The sequence below is a fragment of the Notolepis coatsorum genome, assembly GCF_963971535.1.
Source record: "Notolepis coatsorum genome assembly, chromosome: 6".
NCBI lineage: Eukaryota > Metazoa > Chordata > Actinopteri > Aulopiformes > Paralepididae > Notolepis > Notolepis coatsorum.
The window spans coordinates 45,065,709-45,087,370 of record NC_140170.1 but is presented as its reverse complement, the minus strand read 5'-3'; the positions used below and the strand labels follow the sequence as shown (position 1 = coordinate 45,087,370).

General features: G+C 43.5%; 1 protein-coding gene across 1 annotated transcript in view; it reads left to right on the top strand.

Moving 5' to 3' along the window:
- snrkb (SNF related kinase b) overlaps positions 1 to 21,272 on the top strand; it is a 56,030-nt gene extending 34,758 nt beyond the window's left edge. The window contains 6 exon segments of the mRNA XM_084316684.1: positions 13,643 to 13,784; positions 16,442 to 16,523; positions 16,525 to 16,554; positions 16,556 to 16,717; positions 16,719 to 17,441; positions 17,443 to 21,272. Coding sequence (XP_084172810.1) covers positions 13,643 to 13,784; positions 16,442 to 16,523; positions 16,525 to 16,554; positions 16,556 to 16,717; positions 16,719 to 17,441; positions 17,443 to 17,559 — 1,256 coding nt within the window. The 3' untranslated portion in view covers positions 17,560 to 21,272.
- Positions 21,273 to 21,662: the final 390 nt, after the last annotated feature.

Genomic DNA, 21,662 nt, shown 5'->3' with positions numbered 1-21,662 from the left:
GAACGTTGTGAACAAGCGACTCCTACAAGTCGGTTGGTGCGCCTGCGCAGTAGAATCAGGAAGTGTCGGGGGCAGCGTGAGCCTCCCACGCGTTACTCCTCGCCACTGAGAGATCGAGCTGCGCAGGTGAAAAGATGCGACTGCTGTTACCTCAAGTATCGGAGGGGACTTGTGCTATGTATGACTTAGTCCACATTGCAGCCGGCTTGTGGGAGGCAAGAAACAACGTTCGTGACAGGGGAGGGTTGAATTGGATGATACGAAATTGGGATGGGAGAAAATATAGAAAAATGGGAGAAAAAGTGGATAAAAAAAAAAAAATACAGGACGTTTATTTCGAGAATAACACAGCAGCTGATACACTCACTTGGTCTGCTCCCGTCTTGAACTTTCCATAACGTGTCTCGATAAATCCATTTGATTAGATCCAGCACTGAATGCATTTAGTGATTATCACGACATCCGCTTTGTATTTCCTTGATAACGATAACGGACCAGAGCCGCGAGCCGGCTCTGTAACGGAGATAGGACCCCGGAGTGACGTCACACGAATGCGACTTCTCTGGAAATGCGTTGGAAAATCTGTTGGTAAAAGCAATGACGCCTGCCGCGGACGTTAAGTTGGTGAAGTTTCTATAATAACTTTACGAAACGTGTGAAGACATTTTGATCGATTTCTTTTTTAGTTCATGTTATTAGATTAGGCAATTATTGTATACACATGAAGCACTAGATAGACTATTTGTTTAGTTAAATAGTTGTCATTCTATATTCTTAAAGAAACATTCCCATCAGGCATCTCGCGGCACCCCTGGCAGCTGTGCCGCGGAACCCCTGTTGAGAACCGCTGTTCTAGACAACACATACTGTGTATTCTATACAACAAATACTGTGTATTCTAGACAACACATACTGTGTATTCTATACAACAAATACTGTGTATTCTAGAAAACATATACTGTGTATTCTATACAACAAATACTGTGTATTCTAGACAACACATACTGTGTATTCTAGACAACATATACTGTGTATTCTAGACAACATATACTGTGTATTCTAGACAACACATACTGTGTATTCTAGACAACACATACTTGTTACGAGTTGGGTAGGTGTGTTGGACCCAGGTACAGTGCAGAACGGATAGACGAGAGAGCGCTGTTGATTCTTAAACAAAGGTTACCGTTTTATTTGTCGAACATGAAAGGCTAACGCGCCGACAACGGTGAGCAAACTTGTCTCCAAAAAGAGGGAAAGCAAAAGGGGAAATCAAGTCTCCAAAACACGCAAAGCACAAACAATAAACTGAATTATATATATATAATAAATGGGGAAAGCAAAGGGGAGAAAACATTGTCTCCAAAACACATCACGGAATAAACACGACGGCGCTACATAAGCACACAGTAAGTTTACATAATCGAAAAGGCAAAGACACGGCAATTACTATACATGGCGAACAAACGTATCCTCCGTGGCAAGGAGCGATAAGGCTCTGACAGAATGCATGGTAGTACTCACGGTAAGGTTCAGTGATCGACTGGCGATCTTCTTCTTCTTTTTGGTGTTTTACGGCGGACGGCCACCATAAATGGGGCATTTACCGCCACCTACCGACCCGGAAATCGGGCCAGTCTTCCATTCTCCCCTCTTCTTTTTCTTATTCAACGGTTCAATGTCAGATCACGACCAAATCCATTCAACCCCCTAACACACCAAACAAAACAAAACCCATCCCTAACATCACCACCCTATCCAACCTAATCTATGAGTCACTCATTGCCTCCAGCGACTGACTCTGGCCTTCCTGAACACTCACCACCCCCTTCCCTAACTCTCTTACTTGATCCCTCACAACAACCTTCTTCCCTGACTTCCCTAACTCCCTCGATACTTGCCCTATTGTCAACCCCTTCATACCCATGTCTAATACTGCCGCCTCAACTACTAACCTTAACCTCTCTGTCCTACTGCTAACCATCACTATAGTATTCACCACTCTCGTCACAAATGCCACTATCTCCAACTTCACCCCCCACACCCTCTCTTTCTCCTCTTGCACTTCCTCTACCGACAAATGCCCTTTCCTAAACCCCTTATCCACACCTTGCTTCCCCTGATCCTCCTGCACTACCCTTACTGCCAAATGCCCTTCTCCTTCCTCACCTTGCTTTCCCTGACCTAACTTCCTAACTGCCTCCGCATACGAAATCCTATCATCCCTTCTCACTCTCTGAACCTCAACCTCCCTCCTCATCACCGCACAACCCCTAAACGCTACACTATGTTCCCCACCACAACTACAACACTTCAGCTTCACTCCCTCCCCACACTTCCCATATTCATGCTCCCCGCCACACCTAGCACACATCTGTCCCTTCTTACAAGAAACAGCTACATGGCCAAATTCCTGACACCTATAACACCTAAGAGGACTCTGAACAAATTCCCTAACCCTAAACATCCTATACCCTACAAACACTACACTAGGAACAACCTTACCCTCAAACTTAATCACTACCGTCTCCGTCTCTACCCTATCTGCTCCCCTCTTCATCCTTTCTGCACCCTTAACCATGCCATTACGCCCGTCCTTCCCTAACCCTTCCACCAGCTGCTCCACGCTAACCTCAACCGGTACCCCAGCTATCACCCCCTTACATCCCCCCTCCCTCTTCTCCCCTACTCTCACTACCTCCCTTATACCCACGCCACCAATGCTCCTCATCTTCCTAGCCATCTCCACCTGCCCTACACTTACACACCCTACTGCCAAATTCCCATCTATCAAAACTCTAGCATACTCTACCTCTCCTAACTGCTTACCTACGAGTTTTGGCAGCTCGAACAACCCTAACTTGCTCACTCCCCCCACCCCCTCAAACCTAACCACTACATGAATCACTTCCGCAACAACCTCGCCTCTACCCTCACCATCTGATCCACTCGAGCTATCCCCCCTACCCTTCTTCCTTTTCACCCCCTTCCCCCCACTATCCCTGCCCCTCTTCTCCACCTTACTCCACCCTTCTCCCCCGCTCTCACCCCCCGAACCACACTCCATACTGTCATCTCCCATCGCCAAACTCACTCCCTCAGGGAGCAGCAAGGCGGACATACCCAGCGGCTCATTCCCTACATATCCGTCAAACGTGACCCTGCAGTCTTCACCCTTGATCCAGGAAACAAACCCCAGATACACCTTGCCATCCCCGGGGAACACAGCACGACAACGGGAGCCCACCCTCCATGCTAGAGCCGCCTCCATGTCTCCATATCCCATCAAACAGTTCTCTCGACAAGTAACCTTAAGTCTCTCTCGCTTTCGACACCACCGCTCCGGCACACCAGGACCAGACTCAAAACATTCAATCGGCAAAACGCTCCCCTCCCGGCGGTGCGACTCTGCTTCCCCTTCCGTCATCCTCACGCCACCGACTCGGAACATGCTGCCAACGCAGCTCCTCTCTCTCTCAGCCAGCCGAGTGCAGCCCACCTCCGACTGGCGATCTGACTAGTAACCAGGAAGAACATATAAAGCCAACTTAACTAGACACACCAGGTACCAATGAATGCAATCAGGCCAGATAGACAGGTTAATTACCATCAGGTAACGCTAGGGCTTTTGCTCCCAGAGGAGAGCAAAACCCCAAACGTTACAATACTGTGTATTCTAGACAACATATACTGTGTATTCTAGACCAGCGGTTCTCAACAGGGGTTCCGCGGCACACAGGGGTTCCGCGGAGAGCTGTCAGGGGTTCCGCGAGATGCCTGATGGGAATGTTTCTTTAAGAATATAGAATGACAACTATTAACTAAACAAATAGTCTATCTAGTGCTTCATGTGTATACAATAATTGCCTAATCTAATAACATGAACTAAAAAAGAAATCGATCAAAATGTCTTCACACGTTTCGTAAAGTTATTATAGAAACAACTTAACGTCCGCGTCAAGGCCTCTGCATGCTACAGCAAATACAAAGCAACTTCAACACAACATCGACAAAGCAACGGTGTTGCAGACACATTACCTTTATGCTTCTGCAAAATCAACGCGCAGCCTATGATGCAACAAAATGTACCCCGGATGTGCGGCTCGAGCGCGCCCAGCCCGCCTGAATACTTTGGGCAGCCGAAGGTGCGCACTCTAGCCATTACAAACGGATTTCCCTTCTCAACCATACATCGTTAGTATAATAATAGCCCTGTTTATGTTTGTTTTCGCTTGTGTTCTTATATAGTGTAATATCAACCCAGTCCATCCCCATTGTTTCCCCAATCTCCTTCCACGAATTCATCGTCATAATGCTATCCTTAGTTGTAGTCTTTAGACCCGCTATTATATAAATGTTGGTACTTTCGGACCTCCTCTGCAATACGTTCCTGCATTTGATTCATTTTAAACAAACAATTAAACAAGTGTAATGAAACAATACACTAGCTATCGAGCTCCTGTCAGAAAGTTTTCTTTTGGTCTCGAGCTCCTGTCAGAAAGTTTTCTTTTGGTCTCGAGCCAGGAACACTAGAAGTGACAGACAGCCCCGCCCCCATTCACTACCAACCAATCACTGCTACGCAATACCAACGCAACGGGTCTTTAGATTAGATTTTGGACACAGGTACGCAACGCCCAAGCAACACAGTCTACAAGACTGTCTGCAACAAGCGCGCTGAAATCGCGCCGATGTTGTGTTGAAGTTGCTTTGAATTTGCTGTAGCATGCAGAGGCCTTCAGGCGTCATTGCTTTTACCAACAGATTTTCCAACTCATTTCCAGAGAAGTCGCATTCGTGTGACGTCACATCGCGGGTCCTATCTCCGTTACAGAGCCGGCTCTGATCCGTTATCAATGAATTGCAAAGCGGGCGGCTGTCGTGATAATAATTACTAAATGCATTCAGTGCTGGATCTAATCAAATGGATTTATCGAGACACGTTATGGAAAGTTCAAGACCGGATCACAAGCGTGCTAATTACACGCTTGGGCTACGGTGATGGGCTACTCGCCAAGTGCAGACAAAGTGAGTGTATCCGCTGCTGTTATTATTATGATACAAAATGTGAATGAATGAATGAAAACTGTATTTAACAGATAAACAGTAAAAGGCACTCTGCAGATTACATTTATATATAGCTGTTTTATACGTCAACATTGTGTCCCTGACCGTCAACAAAGAATGGCAGGATGTGATGTCATAAACAAGCGTCACCTCACTCCAAATGGTCACACTATGTTATTTTTTATAGAGAACAGTGCAGCTGCAACAGATAGCACTTTATTGATATTTTTCTGTATTTAAAAAAATAAATACATGATTTTCTGTTTTGAGAAATGGTCACACTAGTTTTTTTTTTTTTTTTTTTTTAAACAGTGCAGCTGCAACAGATAGCACTTTATTGATATTTGTCTGTATTTAAAAAAATAAATACATGATTTTCTGTTTGATAAATGGTCACACTATGTTATTTTTATGGAAAACAGTGCAGCTGCAACAGATCACTTTGATATTTTTCTGTATTTAAAAATAAAATACATGATTTTCTGTTTGTTTCCCGGTTTCAATGGGTTAAATCAACGTTATTTTGAAAGCAAGCACTTTTGTCATCATTGTAGCAATAAAGACAGGACCGCAAAAGTCTTTATCGTATGTAGGGGTGCCCTGGAATATTTTTTTGGACACAGGGGTGCCTTGGCAGCAGAAAGGTTGAGAACCCCTGTTCTAGACGACACATACTATTTATTCTAGACAACATATACTGTGACAACACATACTATTTATTCTAGACAACACAAACACATACTATTTATTCTAGACAACATATACACTGTGTATTCTAGACAAACATGGAGTTTTGCTTAACATGGTCAGCTGGCTTCACAGAACACTGGGGGAGAAAATCTGATATATCATCGTATCTTACCTTACGGTCAAATCGGACAGATTTCCAACCTTTTGCTGTTATAAATATGGTTTGTTGGTCTGATTGCCATACATGCTTCATGGCACCCTCCACGCTAGGTGTCAGAATACATAAAAATGATGTTCACAACTTTTAGTGAAGGTTAGGTGTTTTATTCAAACGTACAGTAATAAACCTGTGTTGGTCAAATCTGGGCCCTATTCCCCGTACCTGGTTCAACTAAGTCGATCAAGAGTCCCATTATCCAGATTCAATTAACCCGATGTTTGAATCCGGGATTTTCCTGTTCCTCGAACGCTGATTCAGTCTCGTTCATTTGAACCAGACTTGAGACCCAGGATAATTGCGCGCGCCCGCCTCAGCTGAAAAGACAGCAAGTGTCGATAGCAGAAATCCTGATTTTCTAACGGCATTGATTGATTGATTGATTTAAAACTTTATTAACAGATTGCAGAATGGGTACAATGCAGTACGGCTCATAGCCTCGCCGACAAGTTAAATGCATAATCTATAGGCTAATTTTAAATCCCTCATTACCCCAATCAATCAGATCATATTTCTTTAAACGTACCTGCTGGCAGTATAGGCTTATGGAATGAATAATCAAATGAGATCTTGCTAGCGAAAATAATTAGTTCAGCTCTTTCAGAATAACGATAAAAACAAGCCCAAATAGTATATCTAATTGATACGAATAATATCATGAGGATATCTGTATGTGCTTAGGTATTATGTACTATATAAATACATGGTTTCCAAAGAGAGGCTTGGAGGGAGGCTTGCAGTTACACTATTAATCAGGTTTTAATCTGTTTCGGACCTAATCCATACATGCATTGAATTGATTACCATTTGGTTTATACCAGTGACACCTCATGTTCATCATCAGATAACAGTGCTTGAAAAGATAAATGCATTTTCTCAAATTCATTCATCAAAAACGTCAAAGGCTCATTCAATTGATCAAGTCACGTCACGTCATCAAATCCATCAAACAGCGCATCTCCTCATATATTTTAATCCCAGTTACAATATCACAATAACGTGTGACACTATCACAGTGATACAATTAAATACTCCACAGATTCAGATTCCTCATATCCACAATCCGCGCATAGACGCTTCAGCTTGAATGAAACGCATCCGGGTGCTCCGTTAAGCAAATACACAGCGAAGAATATTAAACTAATCAGAGCCAAACACCCGATAGGTTTCATTCATTAAAAATATCCCAGCGGGATTCACATTTGCAATGATCTGTTTAGTCCGTTATTAAAATAACTGTGTGTCGCGACTCGCGAGCGCCGTATCCGTATAAATATGACGTGCATTATATAGGACAAAGTAAATTCATAGGCTGAATATGATTTATTATCAGCGTTACTGCAGACATATTATTTTACATTTCAAACGAAGCACAAAAACATAATTCAGAATGGCATAATGGGATCTAGACTGTGAGAAATATTTCAGGAAGGGAGCTGGGATTTCTTTGCGGGGGCGTGGCCATAGTTCATCCAGCTAACTGAACTTAACCCTGCCCTCGACCAGGTTCAAACTTTTTGATCTGTTGTCATAGTGATTCAGACAATCGAGCATCGGGGAATGGAAAGGTCTGGCTTAAGTCAAGCTATGCTGAAAATTATCCGGCTAACTCAGTTAGCCAGGTACGGGGAACGGGGCCCTGGCCACCCAAAGAAAATGTATGTGTGAGATTCTAGTAAAGAACAAAGTTTAGTTCTGCAGTTAAGGATGATGCACAGAGCGCTGGGCCCTATTCCCTGTACCTGGTTCAACTAAGTCGATCAAGAGTCCCATTATCCAGATTCAATTAACCCGATGTTTGAATCCGGGATTTTCCTGTTCCTCTAAGGTGGATTCAGTCTCGTTCATTTGAACCAGACTTGAGACCCAGGATAATTGCGTGCTCAGCTGAAAAGACAGCAAGTGTCGATAGCAGAAATCCTGATTTTCTAACGGCATTGATTGATTAATTGATTTAAAACTTTATTAACAGATTGCAGTACGGCTCAATAGCCTTGCCGACAAGTTAAATGCATAATCTATAGGCTAATTTTAAATCCCTCATTACCCCAATCAATCAGATCATATTTCTTTAAACGTACCTGCTGGCAGTATAGGCTTATGGAATGAATAATCAAATGAGATCTTGCTAGCGAAAATAATTAGTTCAGCTCTTTCAGAATAACGATAAAAACAAGCCCAAATAGTATATCTAATTGATACGAATTATATCATGAGGATATCTGTATGTGCTTAGGTATTATGTACTATATAAATACATGGTTTCCAAAGAGAGGCTTGGAGGGAGGCTTGCAGTTACACTATTAATCAGGTTTTAATCTGTTTCGGACCTAATCCATACATGCATTGAATTGATTACCATTTGGTTTATACCAGTGACACCTCATGTTCATCATCAGATAACAGTGCTTGAAAAGATAAATGTATTTTCTCGAATTCATTCATCAAAAACGTCAAAGGCTCATTCAATTTATCAAGTCACGTCACGTCATCAAATCCATCAAACAGCGCATCTCCTCATATATTTTAATCCCAGTTACAATATCACAATAACGTGTGACACTGTCACAGTGATACAATTAAATACTCCACAGATTCAGATTCCTCATATCCACAATCCGCGCATAGACGCTTCAGCTTGAATGAAACGCATCCGGGTGCTCCGTTAAGCAAATACACAGCGAAGAATATTAAACTAATCAGAGCCAAACACCCGATAGGTTTCATTCATTAAAAATATCCCAGCGGGATTCACATTTGCAATGATCCGTTTAGTCCGTTATTAAAATAACTGTGTTGCGACTCGCGAGCGCCGTATCCGTATAAATATGACGTGCATTATATAGGACAAAGTAAATTCATAGGCTGAATATGATTTATTATCAGCGTTACTGCAGACATATTATTTTACATTTCAAACGAAGTACAAAAACATAATTCAGAATGGCATAATGGGATCTAGACTGTGAGAAATATTTCAGGAAGGGAGCTTGGATTTCTTTGCGGGGGCGTGGCCATAGTTCATCCAGCTAACTGAACTTAACCCTGCCCTCGACCAGGTTCAAACTTTTTGATCTGTTGTCATAGTGATTCAGACAATCGAGCGTCGGGGAATGGAAAGGTCTGGCTTAAGTCAAGCTATGCTGAAAATTATCCGGCTAACTCAGTTAGCCAGGTACGGGGAACGGGGCCCTGGCCACCCAAAGAAAATGTATGTGTGAGATTCTAGTAAAGAACAAAGTTTAGTTCTGCAGTTAAGGATGATGCACAGAGCGCTGGGCCCTATTCCCCGTACCTGGTTCAACTAAGTCGATCAAGAGTCCCATTATCCAGATTCAATTAACCCGATGTTTGAATCCGGGATTTTCCTGTTCCTCGAAGGTGGATTCAGTCTCGTTCATTTGAACCAGACTTGAGACCCAGGATAATTGCGCGCGCCCGCCTCAGCAGAAAAGACAGCAAGTGTCGATAGCAGAAATCCTGATTTTCTAACGGCATTGATTGATTAATTGATTTAAAACTTTATTAACAGATTGCAGTACGGCTCAATAGCCTCGCCGACAAGTTAAATGCATAATCTATATGCTAATTTTAAGTCCCTCATTACCCCAATCAATCAGATTATATTTCTTTAAACTTGCCTGCTGGCAGTAGGTTTATGGAATGGATAATCAAATGAGATCTTGCTAGCGAAAATAATTAGTTCAACAGTTTCAGAATAAGGATACGGCTCTCTTATCCATTGATGGATGTATGGTTGATGTTTCATTTTTCTGGCACCGTGGTGTGATGGTTAGTCATTTTGCCTTTCACGCGGACGACCCGCGTTCGAATCCCCCTTCTTCTAGTTTTCTTTTTCTTTTTGCAATGTAAATATTTCAATTTGGTGCACGTTGAGAGCTATATAAAGAATGACATCCTCAATGCATGTAGATTTATAATATTTTAACTTAAAACTAGGCTACTTTTGCATATATTCATTAATATTATTCCAAAAAATTATATTGGAAACGCGGGGTTTCGAACTCGGGTCGTCCGGTTGACAGGAGTGAGCACTAGCCGTTGCACCACTGTGCCAGATGGGATATATTCATTGTGTATCCATCAATGGACAAGAGACCCGTGTTTAGAATATTTTTCTTTTGAATGAAGTTTTATCTCTTTATTCTCAAATGCATTAATGTGACGTCAACGGCTCATTCAATTGCTCAAATCCGTCAAACAGCGCATCTCATCAGACATTTTAATCCCAGTTACAATATCACAATAACGTGTGAGTGATGATACAATTCAACAATCCTCAGATTCCTCGTAATTCATAATCCACAAAAACCACAATCCACGCATAGACACTTCAATTTTATGCTTGAATGAAACACAATCCGGGCGCTCAGTTAAGCAAATCTACAGCGGAGAATATATGAAACTAATCAGAGCCAAACGGCCGATAGGTTTCATTCATTAAAAATATCCCTGCGGGATTCACATTTGCAATGCGCCGTTATTAAAATAACCACATGCAGTGTGTATCGCGACTCCGAGCGCCGTATATGACGTGCATTATTTTATTTAGGACAAAGTAAATCTATAGGCTCAATATGATTTATTATCAGCATTTAGTTCTATTATTATACATTTCAAAAGCCCCCTCTAGGAAAACGAAGCACAAAAACATAATTCAGAATGGTATAATGGGATCTAGACTGTGAGAAATATTTCAGGAAGCGAGCTGGCATTTCTTTGCGGGGGCGTGGCCATGGTTCATTCAGCTAACTGAACTTAACCCTGCTCCCGACCAGGTTCAAACTTTCTGATCTGTTACCATGGTGATTTAGAAAATCCGACTTCGGGGAACAGAAAGGTCTGGCTTAAGTCAAGCTATGCTGGAAATTATCCGGCTAACTCAGTTAGCCAGGTACGGGGAACGGGGCCCTGGACTGGCAGTGTCTTAATGTAAGACACAACACATAACAACACATCACAACACAATGCAACACAACACAAGACATAACAACACAACACATAACAACACAACAGAATGCAACACAACACACGACATAACAACACAACACATAACAACACAACACATAACAACACAAGACAACACAATGCAACACAACACAAGACATAACAACACATCACAACACAACACAGGGTTACAGGGTTACATCATCACCCAAATCTGATGGATTTTTTGTTGGATAAAAAAAAATATTATTTCTGGGTCACGTACTATTATGAAAATTATTTAAACTAAATTATAAATATGATTAAAAAAAGAAAACAGTCCCTGCTCCTCTGTATATCCAGCCTTAGGCATGGCTTTGCTTGATTCACTTACAGTAAATTAAAATCTTAACAAATAGTCACAGTATTAATTTGATCTTCATCAATAACCCTTGAGACTGGATTATAATGTGGATATTGGAGAGATTGGAGGGACAGACAACTAGACAAGGACAGAAAGATGGAGAAAATCTCCCATTGTGAAGATATCATTTTGGAAAGGGTCCATTTTAGGGTCACAGTTACAGGCTTAGGTGTGGAATAAAGTGGTTATAAAGTGAATGAATGAATGAATGAAAACTTTATTTAACAGATTGCAGAATGGGTACAATACAGTACGGCTCAATACATACAATTGTTAAGGGGATGCAGACCTGAGAAAGACGTTTGTCTTGTTTCCATCAGGGTCCCCCATTTTCAATTCATATAGACATATATGACATACATGACATACAGATAGTCAGTACTGCTACATCTATACATTTATGACATACCAGATTTGCAAATACAGTACTGTTTGTGATACAGAAGGAGTCAAGAAAAGGGAGTATATACATTTGACGTAGAAACTGTACATTGGAGGTTGGGTGGGGGGGGTTGGGTACATTGGGATATTGACAACCATACTGGGTAATTTACATTGGAGGTGGTTGGGGGGGGGGGGGGGGGGGGCGGGGGGCATACTGTATAAACAAGTAACACTGTACATTGAGGGGGGGGGGGAGGAGACACTGTACAAACAAACACAATTGTACATTGAACTATTGACAAAACCATACTAGGTAAATGACTGTACATTGGAGGGGGTTGGAATGATTGGGTTAGGATATTTACAGGGGCCAGTGTTGAATTGCAGTCTCCCGTAGGTGTCCCTTGAGAGAGGTTTTGAAAGTGGGTAGTGATCCACATTCCTTTACAGCTTTGGGTAGGGCGTTCCACATTGATGTGGCATAATTGCGAAACGTGTTTAGTCCCTTATTTGAGCCGAATCTGGGTTTGACATGATTTGTGGAGCTCCCTCTGGTGTTGTGATCGTGGTATTCACTGACCTTTGGGAAGTATTTTGACATGTACATGGGTACCTTGGTCGTGTAGTGTATCTTGTAGACCAGGCCCATTGCAAGTTGTTGTACTCTGTCGTCTACTCTAAGCCATCCTAGGTTGTCGAAGTGGGCAGGGGTGAGGTGGGTTCTAGGAGTAAGGTCAAGCAGTAGTCTGACCAGTTTGTTTTGAGATGTTTGTAATTTTGTTTTTAGCGCCTTTGAGGTGCTTTGGTACCATGAGGTGCAAGCATAGTCGTAGTACCCCTGAATGAGTGCTCCTGCCAGAGTCTTCAGGGTGTTCTTGTTTACCAGAGAGGAGATCCGGTACAAGAATCGAGTTCGTTGGTTGACTTTTTTTATTACATTGGATGCCATTTTGTCACAGGAGAGATTAGCCTCTAGGATGGACCCCAGGTAGGTAATTTCATCTTTCCTTGTGACAATATTGTCACCCACTGTAACTGAGAAGCCGTCGGTCTTGCTGAGTTTGTTATTTGAACCGAAGAGAATGGACTCTGTTTTGCCCATGTGTAATGATAGTTTGTTATCAGCGAGCCATATGCAGATTCTGCCTAGTTCCGAGCTGAGGGTTTTTTCAACCTGTAACTTGTTCTTGTCAGAGACCAGCAGGGCTGAGTCGTCCGCAAACAGGAACAAGTTGCAGTCACAAGCTGACGACATGTCATTTGCATAAATTAGGAACAGTAGCGGTCCTAGTATGCTTCCTTGTGGAACACCACAGCTCACTGTGAGGGGGGGGGATAGGGTACCGTTTACCTCCACCATCTGTTCCCTCCCCTCAAGGTAGGATTGCATCCAGCTCACTGATAGACTATCAAAACCAATTGCTTTTAGCTTGTCAATCAGAATGGAGTGATTGACCGTGTCAAAGGCCTTTTGTAGGTCCAGCATGACCATGCCGCAGTATTTGCCTGCGTCCACCTCTTGTTTGATGTGGTCATTCAAATAGAGAAGGCATGTGTCAGTGGAGTGGGATGTTCTGAAGCCAGATTGGAATTCGTAGATTAGATTTTTTTCCGCTAGGTACTTTTCGACCTGTTCGTAGACTATTTTTTCCATGACTTTCGAGATGGAGGTGAGAATAGAAACAGGGCGGTAGTTGCCTGGGTCTAATTTGCTGCCCTTTTTGTGCACTCATGTTCATCATGGAGTGAATGTAAGTCATTGGAATGTCCTCACAAGTTGCATAATACAAACGTGTGTGTGTGTGTGTGTGTGTGTGTGTGTGTGTGTGTGTGTGTGTGTGTGTTGAACCTCAAACAACCTAACATTTGTATTTGTATATGATTTAATCTGTGGATGTGTGTGTGTGTTCCAGATATCTGGTCTCTGGGGGTGATTCTCTATATGTTGGTGTGTGGAACCCCTCCCTTCCAGGAAACCAACGACAGTGAGACTCTCGTCATGATTCTGGACTGTCGCTATGCCGTACCTGACCACGTATCAGACGAATGCAGAGAGTGAGTATGCACACAAACACACACACACACACACACACACTCACACTCACACTCACACTCACACTCACACTCACACTCACACACACACACACACACACACACACACACACACTACCAAGGTGGAACCCCCCCTCACGCTTATCAGTGTGCTGTCTCTCCTCTCACCTAACCTACAAACCTCTCGTCTCGCCCACAACCTTGGCAGCACAAATACTCCTCAGCTCAGGACATCAACTGTAGGTCCAGCTCAGTCCAGTATCACACAATGATAGTCTTTCAGCCCAGTATCACACAATGATAGTCTTTCAGCCCAATATCACACAATAATAATCTTTAATGTTTCAGCCCAATATCACACAATGATAATATTTCAGTCCAGTATCACACAATGATAATCTTTCAGCCAGTATCACACAATGATAATCTTTCAGCCCAGTATCACACAATGATAATCTTTCAGCCCAGTATCACACAATGATAATCTTTCAGCCCAGTATCACACAATGATAATCTTTCAGCCCAGTATCACACAATGATAATCTTTCAGCCCAGTATCACACAATGATAATCTTTCAGCCCAGTATCACACAATGATAATCTTTCAGCCCAGTATCACACAATGATAATCTTTCAGGCCCAATATCACACAATGATAATCTTTCAGCCCAATATCACACAATGATAATCTTTCAGCCTAATATCACACAATGATATTCTTTCAGCCCAATATCACACAATGATAATCTTTAATTTTTCAGCCCAACATCACGCAATAATACACTTTCAGCCCAATATCACGCAATAATACACTTTCAGCCCAATATCACACAATAATACACTTTCAGCCCAATATCACACAATGATAATCTTTAATCTTTCAGCCCAATATCACACAATGATAATTTTTTATCTTTCAGCCCAATATCACACAATGATAATCTTTCAGCCCAATATCACACAATGATAATCTTTCAGCCCAATATCACACAATGATAATTTTTTATCTTTCAGCCCAATATCACACAATGATACTCTTTAATCTTGCAGCCCAACATCACACAATGATATTCTTTCAGCCCAATCCATAGTATTTTCACTGATTGGCTGTACATATACACTCCTGTGAGTAATACATACTGTACACTCCTGTGAGTAATACATACTGTACACTCCTGGGAGTTATTCATACTGTACACTCCTGGGAGTTATTCATACTGTACACTCCTGGGAGTTATTCATACATACTGTACACTCCTGGGAGTTATTCATACTGTACACTCCTGGGAGTTATTCATACTGTACACTCCTGGGAGTTATAGACAGTGTTGCGTTGCTGATATCATAACTGGTTGCACGCACGCTAATGACGCCACGTGCACACGCGCTCCCGGGCATGCGCATAAATGTTCCCTCGCATGAGCACAGACTAAAGACGGTGCCTAATTGCCTCTACGAATGGAATGTAACACATTTCATTCACAAGTTTTGTGTTAATGTATCTGAGAACGTATTTGAACACACCTGACGACCGGCGCTATTGATATGCAAAGTAGCCTGCTGGGTACTTAGCGAGTTGGCGCATCAGTCGAGTGCAGCGCATTCCTGCGTGCACGCGCTTCTGCTCACAAAAGCATGGTTGCACGTCGTACCACCCCGTCCCATGAGCAACGCATCATACTGTACTCTCCTGGGAGTAATACATACTATAAGTGGCTTATGTAGAACACAATGTTGCTTTACTGGGTTAATTGGGCACAAGGCCACACTTATACACAACTGTAAACACAACTGTAATTAAACCCCAAGAAGGATCGGACACTCAAGTACTCCTACTGTAAATAGTTAATCTACTTTTTGTTCTGAAATCTGAAATTCTTATGCACTCTGCTCAAGAATGACATCTACTGGTCAGATAGATAGCGAATAGCAGCGATTTGTACTTCTCCGACCCTAACATTCTACTCAGTCATGATGAAAATATTCGTTTTCCTGTTCACGCCGAGGATTATTATCATTACATACACGAATACACACAACACCTGACCCAGTGATCGTCATATGACCTAGCCCCGCGGACGGTCCCGTGTCAATAGGAACAGAACAGAACACAGCAGAACAGAACAATCTCCCCCTCTGGACATGAGCCACAACATGACCCTCCACCATGATTATGATGTCAAATTCTCACCCCAGTCATTCTGATGCTAGAGGACTAATGTCAACATTGACATCACTGTCACTCTCTCTCCATTTCTCTTTCCCTCACCCTCTCTCTCTGCCGCACTCTCTCTTTCTCCCTGTCTCCCTCTCTTTCTCTCTCTCTCTCTCCCTCTCCCTCTCCCTCTCTCTCTCTCTCTCTCTCCTCTCTCTCTCTCTCTCTCCTCTCTCTCTCTCTCTCTCTCTCTCTCTCCCTCTCCCTCTCCCTCTATCTCTCTCTCTCTCTCCTCTCCCTCTCCTCTCCCTCTCTCTCTCCTCTCTCTCCCTCTCCCTCTCCCTCTCCCTCTCCCTCTCCCTCTCCCTCTCCCTCTCCCTCTCCCTCTCCCCTCTCCCTCTCCCTCTCCCTCTCCCTCTCTCTCTCTCTCTCTCTCTCTCTCTCTCTCTCTCTCTCTCTCTCTCTCTCTCTCTCTCTCTCTCTCTCTCCCTCTCCCCGCTATCAGTCTGATCTCCAGGATGCTTCAGAAGGATCCATCCTGCCGTGCGTCACTCGAGGAGATCGAGGCTCACAATTGGCTGCAGGGCTTTGGACGACGCCCTCCTCAGCCCAGAGGCCCCCACCCCACTGGCTCCTGGGGGGCGCTGTCTCCTGGCTCTCCTCGAACCGGGGGGTGCCCGAGAGAGTGGGGACCCTGCTCGCTGCAAGGGCCCCGGCACAGCTGACCTTCCCCGGGTCGTGGCAGCCTAGCCTCAGCGTCCACCCCCCTCCACAGAGGAACCCCCCCCGCCACGAAGACCCACGCTGCTCTACAGCAGATATGTGAGGAAGAGGAGGAAGAAGAGGAGGAGGAGGAGAGAGAGAGTTTGGCATCAAGACCTTTGTTGATAGAGGAGTGTGGCGGCCTTTCTTCAGACCCAGAGCACCACGCCAGAACATCCCAGGATGAAGGAGACGGTGGCGAGGAGAGGGAGACGATGAAAGGGACATGGAGGAGACGGAGAGAAAGCAGACATGGAGGAGGAGGAGGAGGAACGAAGGTGACGACAGGGAGGAGAGGGAGAGGGTGGAAGCAGAAAGCAGCCGTGGTGACTGTTGACCAGTTGGTAAGAGACGGAGTAGAGGCCGCCGCCAACCAGACTTGTGAGGTCCTGCCTCTGTGGGCGGGGATGCGGTGTTGCCAGGGGCAACCAGGCCCCCCCGACTCAGAGGAGGGGGAGCCGGAACCCAACAACAACCACCAACAAAACTCCTCCTCCTCCTTCCCTGCCCCTGTCCTCCTCTCCCCTCTCCCCCGTCTCCACGCTCCCACCTCCCTCCGCCCACCGCAGCCTCAGCACCTCGGCGGAAAGAAAAGGAGGAGGAGGAGGAGGGGAGGAGGGAGGAGACGGGGAGGACTTCCTGACGGGCAGACCCCAACACCGCAGTGCACCCGGCCCCCCCCGGGAGGCGGGATCCGAGGCGGCGCCGAGGGTGGAGCCAGGAAAGGGGCGGGGCGTGAAGCTGAGGGAGCGGCTGTTTCAGTTCCCGCTGTGCGAGAAGGCCCTGGCGTTCAACATGCCGCCTCACAACAAGACCAAGACGCTGCCTCTGGCTCAGTACAACTGCTGCCACGTGCTGTAGGCCTCTGGCTCCTCACACTACCGGCTCCAGACCCGACGCGCGCCGCCAGCCGCCTTCCGTGGGCTGAAAAGGTTTAATTAAGGGACCCTGACATAGACCCGTTACACAGGGGTGCCCCGTCTGTATGCGCTCCTGCACTCTTTAGCCTCGAGGTTCAGCCGTGACATACAGACTCCCCAAACACAGCCCAACCGGTGAGGAGAGCGAGGCTGAGGTGAAGCTTCGTGAAGCGGCAAACCCTTGGTGGGTTATCCCGTCCACTCCATGCTCTCCGCACTGCCGAGGGTGGAAGTGAAGCATACAGCATGTCATGCGCTGTGGAGAACCCTGGGCATAAAAGCATGGATATATACACGCTTACAACGTGGGCAGGATGTGACGTCCCACTGGCACGCACACACACACACACACACTGACACACACACACACATACACACACACACACACACACACACACACACACACACACACACACACACACACACACACACACACACTGACACACACACACACACACACACGCACACACATTGAACTCGTTGTGCCATGTCCTCGTTGTGTCCGCGAGCTGATGCCCAGCACTGTAGTCTAGTTCTTTCCTTCCTGGTGCACTAATCTATGCTGTGAACAACAGGGACGACCGTAGAATAGAAATCGGACACAGCGGACGCTTCCTGGAGTATCACGGTATAACGGATCTGACCCACAGGGACAGTGGGGAGCAGGAAGAGGAGGAAGACGACAAGGAGGACAAGAGGACGGACGACTTTAACGGACGAGGCGGCGCTTGTGGAGGACGCCGACAACGACGACGCCACGATTACAGTTAGATTACGACGACGACACGTTGTCACGGAAATGAGCTACAGCTACAGTTTTGTCGGGTTTTTCCAAAAGGTGCCTACACTCTGTTGAAATGGCGGTCGACGCGGGATGGGCGATTTCTTTTGTCACGTCAGAACAGGGTTCTCGCCGCGTGGAACCCGGGGCCTTCTGTAACTCAACCCGTTCTACAAGTAGAACTGTGTGCAATCGATGATTCCATTAACCACAGCATTAGAGCAGCGTGTTGAATATTTGACCTTTTTTGAGCTTTGAGCTTTTCACTACAGGGTCGCATCAACCTGCCTCGACACAGACGTTGACTATTAATAAAGGTTTTTACTATTTATTAAAAGTCTTAAGAATGTTATGATATATATATATACTGGTTGCCCAGTGAATAAAATAGAACGAGATATTATAGTGTATGATCATCTTAATCCATTCTAAGCTCTTGTATCTTGTTTCATGAGATACTGTATGATATGATATGGTATATGATATATCGACTACGGGGATGCAGGTCTTCCATTGTATGTATTTAAACGTATTCTTTACAAATTATAATAAGCCTATTACTTATATTGAAGTGTAACTATTTCTTCTTTTTATTTATTTTTTAATAGAGATGTGAAGTTCTTCCACTGGATTTTTGTACCCTGTGGCAGAGAGATGGTTCATTCCCAGGAGTGATTCTTTATTCATTGTTATGACGGATATACAGTATGGCTCTGCATGGTATTATTATTATTATTTATCATTATATAGAAATACCTCTGTGTCTTGGCTTTCCCTGACATTGTTCCTGTATTACTGTATCATGTAACTGTCAACATGAATGATACATTGCACATAATTCCCCTATAGGTTTGATTCAGGCAATGTCCCAGGATCACTGGATAGCTCTATCCTGTGTCCATATAATGGTTTCATCTACTGATGTCTTATGAAATGGATTGTGAGACATATCTATCTGCTATAATTTTTTTTATATGCCACATAATGCCTCTCGAGTGTGTTTCTATATTTTTCACGTTTCTTTTTCCTTTGTCCTTCAATGTATTTTCGACCGTTTGAAAGAACAAAAATCGGATGAGGAACGAAGGATAGAACATCATTCTTTAACCCCCGCCGTCCCTCTCTCTCTCTGCATGGAGGAGCGAAGCTCATTTCTTACCATAGCTTTCTCCTGAAGCCACACTACCTGTGACGAGACTCACGCAGGCACAAGCAATTTGATTTGAACCCTTTCGTGTCTGGTCTTATTATCATGGCTCTCTAAAGGCTAGATTGAGCGGGTTGTCTACATTTGTGACTTTTTGTGTCACAGACACAGTCCTGTTTGCATTGAAGATTCTAGGTGTATAGTCTTGTTGTCTGCCTCTCACCGCACTGCGTGTACTACTGGTAGTATGCTGCACATACGTTTATGCATGTAGAACGTCAGTTTGGACGGAGTAAGAGTGCTTATCCAGGATTAGTGGCAGGGTCAAGTACTGTACAATGTAACAGTAACCTTGTAACTGTATAACCATGGACCTTCAATATTCATACTGGTTTCCGAGAGACTTTATTCATTTTATGGTCTTTCATGGTTGTCTGAACCAGGGAAGCCAGACGGAATCTATTTCTACCCTGACATTAATGAAAATATCACATTGGCACTACAAAGGCTTAAATATATATTTTCACTTCATCCGCAAAGCTAGCATAAAGCAGGGGAAATCGCATTGATTCAGATTTATTTTCTCTCTATTTGGACACCTAATCCGTGACACAAATGTTTAATCCTAAATTCCTAATCTCTGTTCCTGTGTGAACTCACCCCGTCTGCTCCTAGCGTCTGTCTGTTGACTTGCATTGGAAACTAGCACTGTGTCTGTATGGAGAGGTCGAAGCTGCACTTCACCAAAAAAAATATTGTTTATTTTGCACATAAGCTCGCACACATCCAAAAACTCTAAGCAGTTTTGCAAACGTTCATTTAGTTTGACAGTTATTGGAAGTAAATGAGTTTGAATATCATCATCATAATTTATTTATTCGTACATGGAATTACCACAGTCCAACAGTCGATATTCATATAATTCACCAAATACCATGGCCGAAAGGAACAGGAAGAAGAAAAATTCTTATACAGTATATACCTGCCCCTACACACACACACACAACACACCGATAGACTTATTGTGTAAAACCAAACAGAATATACCCATTTTGCAAAAAATGGAAACATCAACACAACCAAATTAAATCAACATAAATAAACCCACTTTGTGTATCTATCAGTCAAACTACATACAGTATTTAGGTTAATTCATTTACACACACACACACACACACACTTATATAATGTATTATACTTCTATATACTATCTAATTTCTATTTTATTATAATATAACTAAATCATACTATTTATTCTACACCATATTGGTACAGTATTATACAATATTTTAATATATTATTATTCTATGTTACGCTGCTATATACTATATTACTATACTCATAGTAATAATAATAATATGGCCACCAACGATGTCATCTGGGACGTCCTGGATTTCCCCAAGGGGATCAATAAAGGAATATATTATCTTACACCTTATGTTGTGCTAATTATAGCTCAATGAAATGATAAGCTAGCGGTCACTATTAGACAAGGTGTTGCTATTCCTCCATCTACATCATTTCATGGTGCTGTAATTGACACAACACAAGGATTCAACATCCCCGATGACATCACTGGTACGACATGACATTATTCAAACTCATTTTACTCTCAATTAACTGTCAAAACTAAATGAATGTGTGCAAAACTGTTTAGAGTTCTTGGATGTGTGTGAGATGTGCGAAATAAATCAGCATTGTATTTTGGCGACGTGTCTCTTTAACTTAATTGTCTGTATTTTATTTATTAAAATGGATAACTGACTCTGTGTGCCGTGTGGTGATTTAACATACACAAGACCTACATAACATACACAAGACGTTATAGTTTGTGCCCGGGGACGTATTGGAAGGTAAACCTATCCACCTAAACATTTCGATTTGTGAAATGGAATTATAATAGTTACGTGAAAATAGGGTCTTTTGAAACAATACTATTCTGAGATATGGTGTATATATAATATATAGAGTTCATAGTTTACCCACCTCTTATTATACCACTGGATCACTGTTTGTGTCATAAGGCTCCAGCAGATCAATAACCTAAAAAGATTGCCTGTTCAATCCAGCTGTGAGATGATGATGACGAGGGTGGGTGGTGCGATATCCACGGTTG